This window comes from Dysidea avara, chromosome 14 (assembly GCF_963678975.1).
Source record: "Dysidea avara chromosome 14, odDysAvar1.4, whole genome shotgun sequence".
Lineage (NCBI taxonomy): Eukaryota > Metazoa > Porifera > Demospongiae > Dictyoceratida > Dysideidae > Dysidea > Dysidea avara.
The window spans coordinates 13,471,758-13,485,112 of NC_089285.1; the positions used below are offsets into that span (position 1 = coordinate 13,471,758).

At 40.4% G+C, this 13,355-nt stretch overlaps 4 protein-coding genes across 4 annotated transcripts; 1 reads left to right on the plus strand and 3 right to left on the minus strand.

Annotated features, from left to right (window-relative positions):
* Positions 1-139: 139 nt before the first annotated feature.
* Positions 140-1,305, minus strand: LOC136244142 (uncharacterized). The gene is made up of 2 exons (XM_066035658.1): positions 630-1,305; positions 140-583 (listed from the first exon to the last, which is right to left on the minus strand). Exons 1-2 carry the CDS (start codon positions 1,287-1,289, stop codon positions 140-142), a joined length of 1,104 nt encoding a protein of 367 aa, XP_065891730.1. The 5' UTR covers positions 1,290-1,305.
* A 2,059-nt stretch (positions 1,306-3,364) lies between these two features.
* LOC136244143 (uncharacterized transmembrane protein DDB_G0289901-like) lies at positions 3,365-5,103 on the plus strand. The gene is made up of 4 exons (XM_066035659.1): positions 3,365-3,371; positions 3,535-4,610; positions 4,658-4,858; positions 4,916-5,103. The coding sequence occupies exons 1-3, from the start codon at positions 3,365-3,367 to the stop codon at positions 4,685-4,687; spliced, it is 1,113 nt and encodes a 370-aa protein (XP_065891731.1). The 3' UTR covers positions 4,688-4,858; positions 4,916-5,103.
* Positions 5,104-7,512: 2,409 nt separating this feature from the next.
* On the minus strand, positions 7,513-8,811 carry LOC136244145 (DNA-directed RNA polymerase II subunit RPB1-like). Its single transcript, XM_066035660.1, has one exon. The coding sequence runs from the start codon at positions 8,809-8,811 to the stop codon at positions 7,513-7,515; it is 1,299 nt and encodes a 432-aa protein (XP_065891732.1).
* A 2,378-nt stretch (positions 8,812-11,189) lies between these two features.
* Positions 11,190-13,114, minus strand: LOC136244953 (zinc finger BED domain-containing protein 4-like). The gene is made up of 2 exons (XM_066036480.1): positions 12,042-13,114; positions 11,190-11,918 (listed from the first exon to the last, which is right to left on the minus strand). The coding sequence occupies exons 1-2, from the start codon at positions 12,057-12,059 to the stop codon at positions 11,250-11,252; spliced, it is 687 nt and encodes a 228-aa protein (XP_065892552.1). The 5' UTR covers positions 12,060-13,114; the 3' UTR covers positions 11,190-11,249.
* Positions 13,115-13,355: the final 241 nt, after the last annotated feature.

Consider the following 13,355-nt stretch of genomic DNA (forward strand, 5'->3'; position numbering starts at 1 on the left):
TATTTTTAACCTAACCAAGTAAGAAAACTGACTATTTCACCATTGATGTATACGGATTTATACACTTAGTGGGATCGAGATACAGGTAAACAAGTTAACAAAACACTACTGGAGTTGCAGTACACCATCTTAGCCGGGGCTATGGCCTAAGTATAGGTTCAATATCTATCATAGGCCTTATTTTCTTCGTTGAAGGATACCGAGGACGACAGAGTTCGGGCAGCATGGAGCTAAGGTAAAATTTCTGTAACTTTTTGTACATAACCTCGTTCCAGAACTTATCATCATAGTAGATTCGATGAATTACTAAGGTCTGGCTGTCATGAGGTGTGTACACAACAAAATCATACCAACTTCGCCATAAGATGTGCAGCTGGCCTTGCACTTGATAGTAATAGTTATGCTTGGGTTTGAGGTGATACGTTCCATTTGTGTCAGTCAAAAAGAAAGAAGATTTCTGGCATAGATCTTTCACTGATGTATCTCTTGCTAGGAATGGACACTTGATCTCGAGTAACCCCAAGGGATCATCTGCTGATGGGTCATAAACCAATCCATCAGGTGATGCTCCAAGCCATGAATCCTGTAATGTGAAAGTATTTACATGCATGCATATTTCATACTTTTACCTTCAGGTCTACATGTAACCCAGTCATGGTAACAGTGGCATCTGGATGGTGTTTTGATTTGAGGTATTCAGTGTATGCAGCTCTGGCTATTCCTTCTTTGATGCAGCCATATCGCATTGCTGGTGTCTCCCTTGTTGATGAATACAAGATACGGACTGTCAGTGGACCAAACTCAGCTCTTCGCTTACACACTTCACCAAAATGAGAGGCTGTTATCCGTATCTTGCGTTGTTTTCCCCACTCACCTGAAGGATCATTAGCCTGTTGTGTTGTCCGTAGAGCCAACTGCTGTTGCTGCTGCTCAGTAACCACCAATCGAGGCAAATATTCTCTACATAGCACCTGCAATTCATCGATGGTAACATCTACCTGTGCTGCTGCAACACCATATGATGTATCTTGATTGCTGGGGACCAATTTACTCATTAACCGTTGCCGCTTGTACTTTACCAGTACTTTTCTAGCACTGTCCAAGGTATGTTTCCGTTTTCTTCTGTTACCATGTGTGTCCACTACATCCAGTGCAGGTATGTTAAAGCCCAGTCGTCTCCACACTTGTGCAATCCAATCAGGGCCACATTGGACTCTGAGTGCAGCAGCCATGCAACGATACTGAAAAGACCCAGATTGTATGCGGTTAAAATATTTTCCACCGTCCATCTTGCAGCGGATTGACATGTAGTTTTCACACAGGTTGGTGGTTTTATTACGGGATCAACTGTGCAGCTTTTGAAACAATTTGATCTGCTAGAGTGTCTACCGCCTGAATCAATCCAGCTGGCATCATTTCAAATAATTCTGTAAAAACAAAGTAAGAAGTGGGTAATATGTAATTGTGGGAATATTGTGTGCTATACTGGTGTGACTATTCTATTCAAACACTTTGGAAGCAGGGCCATACTAGAATGGAAAAATCCTCAGGGTCTAAATGTATTACTACCCTTTGTTGATATAAACTCCTCCCTACACATGTAGATATAATTACTGTGGGTCTTGTGGTGTATTTAATGGTGTGAGAACACTGATTTAGTAAATCACCACATGTGACATGCCATTGTTAGTAGTGTGTTTGTGTGTAGCAGAGACAAATATAACAGTTTGCAGTAGACTGGTCATGATGTCCTGTCATGTCATATGTGCAGGCTGGATCCAGACAGAGTGGGAGATTTCAACTAAGAGTCAGATTATTAATTCTAGTATCAACTGTTCACATCATTCATAGCTCTTGTTGTGAGCTACTGTAACATTGCTAATTGAATGGGAGTAGGCCTAGTATATTCTATATTCATGGCCACCCCCCTTTGGGGTTGTAAGAATGAAGTGTCTCCTAGTAACCAAGTAGTAGATATGATTAGCAGTGCAAGCCATAAACAAACTGTATCCTTAGGCTCCATCACTTTTCTTTTGATAGCTAGGACGTTATGTGTGAGCAAACTGATTTATGGTCTGACACACAGGTTATATGTATGGAAAATTGTCACAGAGGCTATTTATATGGCAAATATCTGGTGACCGACTTATATTTGTCTCTGCACGGTGTATAGTGGTGTGTGTACACTATGTTGGGTTGATATAAAACCTGGACCTGGGACCAAGGACCCAGGACTTGTATAAACTGGGGACTTGTATAAACACTGTGACGTATATAAAATTAGGGTCCCAGCAGTCCTTGGTCCCCGGGTCCACTGTTTATACCTACCCATTATGTTACCTTCATTTTCTTTGCCTGCATTCTTGCAGAAACTGGATCTGCAGTTCTTATGATCTCCAAAGCAGTGGTGCGGACAGTTCCGCAGATCATGGCGAAGAGCTGCTACATCATTGGAGGAACTGTGTTGTCGGATGGCACACTTCATACCCCTACAAATACGCTGGATTCTACCTGGAGTCAAGCCATGTTTTCCAGAATAACCAGCATTCTCTTTTGCTATCTTCTCAAGACCACTTCTAAAACACTTGATAGCGTGGTTGGCACATTCAACTTTATGAACCCCAAGACCGTATGGAACATTGATGGTAACTGACAAGTAAACAGATGAATCACCATCTCCAATCATGTATATATATCGCAAGCCATACATAGCCTCTGACTTTTTAAAGCCTTCCACTATAATGTCAGTCTCCATAGAACAGGACGATTGTGACCAGTTTTTAAATCACAGATCAGGCACTTCAATGCCCTTCCTGGTTGCAACAGCACAAATGGAGCAGTATTTGTTGCGTACACCGATGAAAAGAAGTTTCTTTGTGTATGCCCCAAATATTACACCCACTCCAGATTTGGCGTTATACGAGTGCTTATGGGCTCGTTTGCTCCACCCTCCATCTACGACTACCGTACATGCTGGTACCTTGTCATCACCATGTGTACAGCCAATTTCTAAGGCATGATTGTATTCTTCTCTCCCAGCAATCATGATTTCTTCAGTGGCTATTCTTTCAAATTCATTGCCAAGTTCCCTTTCAAACTCTACAAAGCTGTGCGGTGACAATGCTGGTATGTTCATTGTTGTCAACTGTTCTGCTAAATGATCACCACCACCTCCAGTAGCAATTTGTCCAAGAACTGCTCCCACATTGGCTGTATAATGTTTCTTTTCTCCTATTTGAATTGAGTTTGATGTGTACATCTTCATTATCTTCCCACACTTGCAGCACTTAGCAGCCAACACAGAACATAGACCTCTCATTGCAGTTTCACCAAGAAACTGCATCTGCTGGCCACAAACTGCTGCATGTCTAGTCAGTTCCTGTACATAATCACCAAGAAGTGACAGTGAAACAACCCTGCTTCCTGCAGTTGAATAATGAGCACCTAAAGGTGAAAAAATTATGTATACTTACGATTTCTACTGTTTACTAGTTTAGTTACCTTGTGCTAGTAATCTTCTGTTTTCTTCTACAGAGGTCGAGGATGCTTGGATACCGACAGCACATGACACTGGTGGTGGCACATGTGGGAACACAGGAGTAGATGCAGCTGGTAACATTGGTGGTGGCACATGTGGGAACACAGCGGGTGACATAGCAGTGGGTAGCAATGGTGGTGGCACATGTGGGAACACAGGGGGCAACATAGCAGTGCCTGTGGGTAGCAATGGTGGTGGCACATGGGGGAACACAGGGGGCAACATAGCAGTGCCTGTGGGTAGCAATGGTGGTGGCACATGTGGGAACACAGGGGGCAACATAGCAGTGCCTGTGGGTAACAATGGTGGTGGCACATGTGGGAACACAGGGGGCAACATAGCAGTGCTTGTGGGTAGCAATGGTGGTGGCACATGTGGGAACACAGGAGTAGATACAGCAGGTAACATTGGCAGTGGCACATGTGGGAATACAGGGGGTGACATAGCAGTGGGTAGCAATGGTGGTGGTAGCACAGGGGGTGACATGGCATTGGCTAGCAATGGTGGTGGGAGCACAGGTCTTGACAACACACGGGCACACACAGTGGATGACACAGCAGGTAGTACTGGTAGGCTTGACAATACATGGGTACGCACAGCAGGTAGTACTGGTTGGCTTGACAACACAGGGGCACACACAATAGATGACACAGCAGGTAGTACTGGTAGGCTTGACAATACAGGGGTACGCACAGCAGGTAGTACTGGTTGGCTTGACAACACAGGGGCACACACAATAGATGACACAGCAGGTAGTACTGGTAGGCTTGACAATACAGGGGTACGCACAGCAGGTAGTACTGGTGGGCTTGACAACACAGGGGCACACACAATAGATGACACAGCAGGTAATTCTGGTGGACTTGATAACGCATCGGTACACAAAATTGATGACACAGCAGGTAATCCTGGTGGGCTTGACAACACTTTGGTACATAAAACGGACGACACAGCAGGTAGTACTGGACGGCTTGACATCACAGGGGTACATTCCGCAGATGACACAGCAGGTGGTACTGGTAGCTTAGGAGGGGTAGATACAGTGGGAACATCTGTACATGTATTAGGCAAAGTATGTTACATACTGTAATATAGCGTGTGACAAACCTTGTAACACAGGTGGAGATAACAGTGACGATGATATGGTAGACAGAGACATAGCTGGCTCCACTGAAGTAATTGGAGTTGAAATGCATGTTATTGCTATTGTTGTTACAGGATTGGAGACAACATTTGTGATCTCTAAGAGTTGAGATGACAGCAAGGCAGGCTCACTTCTCTTGCCTGACAGCATAGGAGTACACTCAGTGGATGACACAGGTATCACTGAAGTAAATGGTATTGAAATACCTGTTGTTATTGCAGTTGGTATTACAGGATTGGAGGCAACATTTGTAGTCTGATGAGACAACAGCACAGCATGCCCATCACTAGAAAATGATGGACTATCTAAAATATAGATTGCATACACAATTTCATTAATATAACTATTGTTATGCTTTTACAATTACCTGAATCCTTATAAAACCATCTATTCTTACAGGCGATTACCAAAAGGTGATTGCGCTTCGTTCTTCTACCCATTTCAGCTGCCTGTAGCAGCTGGCTTTCCCTCTAGCATCATTCTACTACTCATTTTTGGCTGGCAGTAGCAGCTGGTTTTGGTTCTTGCCACTGAGTGCAAAGTAGGCTTTCCATGTTTGTTTGTTCGTTGTAACAGTAGCCGGCTCAAGCGTAACCACAAACATGATTCAGTAATTACTGTGAACAAGCATTGTATGGCTTCACATTATTACTTCAGTGCCACTTTAAAGACATTTGATGTCGTCCATTCAAAATAACCCACAGAAAACTTCAATGTATCTGGAACCTGTTCTTGAAATTCAATTAATTTCACTCTCAATGCATTGACAGAAGAAAACTATGAATAAAAACTGTGTAGCTGACGTACAGTGATGTCACTCTTCTTAGTAGGATTAATCATGTCTATGTAATCAGGAACCTATGAACAAAATGAGTGCTTATTAATGACAGTAAAACACAGCCAGGACCATGCTAAATTAATTTTACTAGCATTGATAAGCTAAAATATTAGCCACCGATATAACAATTTTTACCATAATTGAGATGTTGGATAAATATAGCAGTAGCCAAGTGTACATTTAGATGACTTCTCATAACTCTACAAGAAGGTAATGAATGACATTGCTGAATAAAATACCAAGTCTTGGTATTTATCCATGAGCAAACTACTGTGATCAATGTGTTATACCTATAACATTGAAAGTGAAACAGTCTGTATTGATCTGGAATTCCCCCAGTAAAAGGCAAATTTATTTTATAACATGCATTGATTTATTTTAAATCCCATCCTACCATATTAACACATAGCTAGCAATTGCCAGGGTATATGTATTTAGCGGATCAACGGATCACGGATCAACGCAGATCAACGGATCACGTGGACTCCAGATTGTACACATACACACACTATTATATTTTGTTGTTATATCATCCTATAATATCATGTTATATCATATCAATAAATGTTGTATGTAACTTATATAAGGCGACTTACCAGTACGAGTCACCCGCTATATAAATATTTAAGGTTACGGGATAGTGAGGGACTGTCAAACAAAAATTTTATTATGTAATTAAGGCGGGCTTGGTGTTGTGTTTTGTATCAGCTGGTAACAGGCTTAAATTGTTGGGAGAATAATAGTGTGCTGACTGGACAGTTACAAGGTACAAGAAAACACACGTAACAGTACAAGATAACATAGACTTAGCAACTGGCGCACCTGTAAGCGCATGCGTAGTTTTGCTGACTAATGGTGATATTTTCCTGAACCAAAAATCAGGACTGTCAAACTAGTTGTTAACATTTTGTATAAACAGACTACTAGTCTGTGTATAAACAGACTACTAGTCTGGCTTCTTGTCTAGGTCCTGACGGAGCCATTTGTTAGAAATAATGTTTCTAGTGCTTGTGATATCAATTAAAAGTTAATTTTGTGACCACAGTGTCTTGCTTTAGGCCATATTGTAGTCATATTTCAGCAACTATACACATTATTCATAAATCCTCTTGTCAGTCCCTCACAAGTGATGTTCTTCAAACCTTAGAATTGTTAGTAAGTTCTCATGGTTCTTCATTGGTCTGATTTTTGGTTCACAATTTTCACTATTTGGCATGGGGACAACTCATGTTTCCATAACAACATTTGAATTCCATGTCGATTTATGAGAAGCTAAGAATTCATAAATATTTGATAATAATGCATTAAGAAAAATCAAACCCCTAATCATGAAAAATGATCGATAGTGTACATGTGGGGTTTACAGTATCCCGTAACCTTAACTGTTGCTACTAACACCTTCCACCACTTGCGATCAATGTTAATTCCTTACAGCTTAATGTTTTGAATGTCCTGCATTGTCTTGAATCATAGCGATAACGTTCTATGCTTGAACAGTATGTATCAAGTTTAGCGCTACTAAAATATATTACATGTATATTTCGCAATGCTACTCAATTGTGGCGGACGGCGCAATACCGAATATTTTTATAAGCTATATGGTTACAGGTATATATGCCACATCAAAGACTAGTTAATAATGAATGTTGAAGTGTTGAGACAAATACAATCTGTGTTCTGTTTGAAGTCTTGCAGCAACGGGTGGTGGATTTGTAGACTTTCAGGCTTGAAATTAGCATCTTTAATCCAAATACAACTCGGATTTGCATGATAATGAGCCACTGAGTTAACAACTTATAATTTACCTGTATGTTGATTAGTGATCTGTCTAATTTCCTCATGTGAAACACATATGTTATATGGCGGATCTGGTAATTTCTCATCACAGAAATATCCAAATCGGCAACCAGCACAAACACGCATATGCTTCGTAACAAACTTTAAAATATAAGGTTTCATACCATGGGGGGAGTATGGTTGTGATGGATTAGACTACATATGAAATGGAGGCATTGAACCAACTGACGATTGAGACACTACCGACGACTGTGGCATGTAACCAAATGATAACTGAGATACTACCGATGACTGGGGCATATACCCAACTGACGACTGGGGCATGTAACCGACTGATGACTGAGACACTTCTGACGACTGGGGCATGTAACCAACTGATGACTGAGACACTACTGACGACTGGGGCATGTAACCGACTAATGACTGAGACACTTCTGACGACTGGGGCATGTAACCAACTGATGACTGAGACACTTCTGACGACTGAGACACTACCGACGACTGTGGCATATAACCAACTGATGACTGAGACACTTCTGACGACTGGGGCATGTAACTGACTGATGACTGAGACACTACTGATGACTGGGGCATGTGACCGACTGATGACTGAGACACTTCTGACGACTGGGGCATGTAACCGACTAATGACTGAGACACTTCTGACGACTGGGGCATGTAACCGACTGATGACTGAGACACTTCTGACGACTGGGGCATGTAACCAACTGATGACTGAGACACTACTGACGACTGGGGCATGTAACCAACTGATGACTGAGACACTACTGACGACTGAGACACTACTGACGACTGAGACACTACCGACGACTGTGGCATATAACCAACTGATGACTGAGACACTTCTGACGACTTGGGCATGTAACTGACTGATGACTGAGACACTACTGATGACTGGGGCATGTAACCGACTGATGACTGAGACACTTCTGACGACTGGGGCATGTAACCGACTAATGACTGAGACACTTCTGACGACTGGGGCATGTAACCAACTGATGACTGAGACACTTCTGACGACTGGGGCATGTAACCAACTGATGACTGAGACACTTCTGACGACTGGGGCATGTAACCGACTAATGACTGAGACACTTCTGATGACTGGGGCATGTAACCAACTGATGACTGAGACACTTCTGACGACTGGGGCATGTAACCGACTGATGACTGAGACACTTTTGATGACTGGGGCATGTAACCGACTGATGACTGAGACACTTCTGACGACTGTGGCATGTAACCAAATGATGACTGAGATACTACCGATGACTGGGGCATATACCCAACTGACGACTGGGGCATGTAACCGACTAATGACTGAGACACTTCTGACGACTTGGGCATGTAACCGACTGATGACTGAGACACTTCTGACGACTGGGGCATGTAACCGACTGATGACTGAGACACTTCTGACGACTGGGGCATGTAACCAACTGATGACTGAGACACTTCTGACGACTGGAGCATGTAACCAACTTATGACTGAGACACTTCTGACGACTGGGGCATGTAACCGACTAATGACTGAGACACTACCGACGACTGTGGCATATAACCAACTGACGACTGTGGCATGTAACCAACTGATGATTGAGACACTACTGACGACTGGGGCATGTAACCAACTGATGACTGAGACACTACTGATGACTGAGACACTACCGACGACTGTGGCATATAACCAACTGACGACTGTGGCATGTAACCAACTGATGACTGAGACACTACTGACGACTGTGGCATATAACCAACTGATGACTGGGGCATGTCACCAACTGGTGACTGAGACACTACCGATGACTGGGGCATGTAACCAACTGGTGACTGAGACACTACCGATGACTGGGGCATGTAACCAAAGTTCATATTGAATGTAGCATTTGCTGGTAAACCAGTCACAGAAGATGTACGATCGTATGTCCTGGTCGGAATATTATTACTTCTTGATTTTCCCCTTCTAGAATGCTTTGCTACACCACCTTTTTGGCCAGCAACTCCTTTCGGTAAACCAGACATGGCCAATGAATCAAGATCAGGGGAACAAGATTGTTTCCTCCACCAATGACAAAACTTTTGAAGACTGTTGGTAGCTTCAGCAGCTGCTACAGTGTGTTGGCAGATTTTGTATGTTGTAAATCTTGGACATATACCACTACACACAAATTGACCTGATGACTTAAAAGTTACATGATGAGGCTCATTGTGCTCACTAGTAACCATTCTGTTCTGGGAACCTGGTTGGCCAGGAACAGGAACAACTAAACCTGGACTAAACAAAAGTTTTTGTGCTTTCATCCATATGTCTTTTAAACTGCCAGTGGGAATGATATCTTTGTTGATAAGGAATTCATAGTTTACAGACAACTGTTGTTCATTGCAACTGTGTACAGGCTCTTCCATAACCTCTTGAAAATTTCCTAAAGACACTGTCAACACCTTGTTAATATGGCATTTGTGAGTCTTTTCACTTAAAGTAAACCACTTGTCGGAGTCAATTTCAAGGTGTTGAAACTCTTGACAGAAACGCCAGCGATCATTGCGTATCACTGCTTTACGAATAAGGTTTTCTTGGGATTCCACAAAATCAAATATTTTGTCAACAAATGGACGTAGTTCATGTTCTTTGTAATCAGTCCGACTTTTCAAAGTGCTGTTCATTGATTCACTCATGTTGGTGTAAAAAGGATCAGGGTTTTCTCCTAAGCCAGCTTTTTTGCGAATTTCTGGAAGCATACAATTGACAACCACATCAGTTTTTTCTGTAACAAACCATTCATAAAACACAGGTTGAACTAATTTGCCTTGGGGTACACAATGGTAGTGACTTTCAAACTGATTCCATCTTTCTTTCAAATCACAAAGTTTCTCCCTAAAGTCTTTTTCACTTTCTGCATCGACTAAGCATTTAAATCTATCTGAGCCAACAGTCACACCCATGATGTCATGAAGAATTTCTTTAACAATGTTTTTAGGAAGCTGAAGCTGTTTTCATTTATCTTCGATGTTTCTTTGGAAATGGGAAAAACATCTCAGGTGTACAGCCTTTGGAAATACCCCACAAAACGCTTCATGTAGTGGACCTTCTCCGTCTGTTCCAATGGCTTTTGTATTCTTTAGTGATGGACGTAATCCCATCACCTGGGACGCAAAATAATGATAATTGGAGAACTTGAGGCTCTGATGAATAAGTAATGGGCCCAAGTAAATAGGTGACTTCCCGGTGCCTTTAGCAACCATCATCTTCAATGGAAATACTATTGGAGTCTAGTGTTGTTTTAGTATGGAGTTTTAGTTTTAGTTTTAGTTATAGTTGTAGCTAGTTTCATCAATAATTTTAGTTTTAGTTTTAGTTACAGTAATCTTTCTTAATTCTTTTTAGTTATTGATTTAGTTATGGTTATTCACTCTTTGATGTTTTAGTTTTAGTTATAGTTACAGTTAAAAACATAAAAACCTTTTAGTTTTAGTTACAGTTTTAGTTATGTACATCAAAATCTTTTAGTTCTAGTTCTAGTTATAGTTAGAAACATGAAAACCTTTTAGTTTTAGTTATAGTTACAGTTAAAAACATGAAAACTTTTTAGTTTTAGTTACAGTTTTAGTTATGTACATGAAAATGTTTTAGTTCTAGTTCTAGTTAAAGACTTGAAAACCTTTTATTTTTAGACACAGTTTTAGTTATGTATCTGAAAACCTTTTAGTTTTAGTTGTGCATAAGAAAACCTTGTTTAACTTTAATAGTAAGCACCAAGTGACTATATTTTATGTGAATGAAACTCTTGTTATAATTTCAGTACCATTTTTCCAGCTTAGTATTACAAAATCTTTGTATTACAAGACCTGTCAATTTTTTTATAATATAGATTAATACAATGCTTAACACAGTGCATTTGACGCAATCTCTGTCACAGGTATTCCTTATTCTTTCTTAGTAGAACTTCTCTTTCCAAGTTGCTATCAGTAAGTCTGTTGCATTTGCCAGATGTCGATTCCCCACTTGTAGAAAATACTCTTTCAATAGGGGCTGTTGAAGCAGGTATGCATAATACGTCACAAGCAACAGCTGCAATAAGAGGGAAATAAGTGGTACAATTCCAAAAGTAAAACGGATCATCTTCAAGCTCAAATGTAAAATTTTCCTGCTTGTAACGCTCAATTTCTTTCTCTTCTGGAGACAAAGAAGCACTACTGTTTCTGTCATCTTTGCATTTTTGTTTTTCTTTCAACAGCAAGGCTACTCTTGAAAGCAACTTGGGGCGTTTAGTCGGAGGCTCACTTGCCTGAGGTTCATCTACTTCCACATCTGATACATAAGTAGCATCATCATCTTCCAGCAGTTGTCTTGGAGATTCAGGTGGTATTGATGGTGTGCAAAGCTTCTTGAAGCACTCTTCTGCTGCTTGTATTCGGGTGTCTTCTAATATTTCTTTATATGCAGGATTTAAGAAAGTTGCTGTTACAAAAATTGGATCAAATTTTGTATCATCTGGATTAGTCACATAAAGAAATCTTTCCTTCAAATCTTCCAACATCTTTTTAGCAACATTCATGGTTGGGGTAGATTTGTTTGCAATCTGAGTAGAGATATAAAATAGCAAGTAAATTGCATTATACAAGTGTTATGCAATAATTACAATAGTATTTACATGAGTGTCTATAGTATTATAAGACACAGTGTGACATTTTACTCTGCTTACCTCATCGTCTAAGTGCATCTGAAGCTCCAGCAATATTGGGATTACTAATGAAATGGTAGTATTGTCTTCACCAGATGTTAAAGTCGTGTATTGAGCAAATGGCTTGAGTAGATTTTCTACTGATTCAAGTTGCTTCCATTGATAACTCGACAGACATTCCCACCCCAACTCCTCACAAACAGATACAACAGATGCTTTAATTTCAAGAAGCCAAGATATGTTTTAAAAAGTGGAACTCCACCTGGTGGGACAAGCACTGACTAATTTTTTCGACTCATTTTAATGAGTTTCTCTGTAGCCTAGACAGATTTGTTAATCTTGTTTACCAGTTTGTGAGCTTTGCCCATCGTTGTCTTCAAATGTAATGATTTATCATAAGTATGGACAACAAGTTGAAGTGTATGTACAAAGCAACTCACACGTTGGTATCCAGCAAAAGCAATTTCATGCTGCATTTCACATTCTACATAATTCCCAGACTGGTTTTCATCTACTTGTAGAGTGTATTCAGCTACAGGCTCTTCCCCTTCTATTTCATCATCTGTCTGCATGTTGTCATTAGTAATACCTGGTGTATCAATTATCTGCAAATCTGATATGTCATCCGTCTCATCCGTCATTTCATCATTTTTGTGTAGCTGAACATCTTGCTTAAAAGCAGCCAGCATGTTACTGCCATTATCCGTTAGAATGCAGAAAACCTTATAATAAGGGATATGCCATTCTTCTAATATTGTGCCTACCAACTGTGACACACGATCTGCTGTATGTGGTGACTCAAATCTACGAACTGCGATTGCCTCATTACATTTAACCTTCTTTTCTCTGTGGTAATAGTGAGCAGTCAAACCCAGAAAAGAGGCGCTCATTCCTTTCTTGGACCACACATCTACACAAAATGAAATCTTTTCTGCCAAGTTAAGAGATTCTGTAATGTCATGTTTTAACTTAGAATAAATTTGATCTATTTCTTTTCCAATTTTAGACCTACCTGGTGTTTGATAGCGTGAATTTAGCTCAGATATCAATTTCCGAAACTCTGTATTTTCAACTAGACTAATGGCAACATTTGAGCTTCCAATAAATATAGCAAGCTTGTGTGTTATAGATTTCTGTTTAGCACTTTCCTCTTCATATTTCCTTTTATGCTGCTCAATGTCTATCAAACTTTTCTGGATTAAAGATGAACTAGTACATTTCTTTTTCTTCACTTTCTGCTTTTGTTTTTCCTTCTGTTTCTTCTCTTCTTCAAGTTGCTTATATTCTTCAGTATGACACTTTCTTAAATGAAATTTCAAATTAGTAGAAAATTTA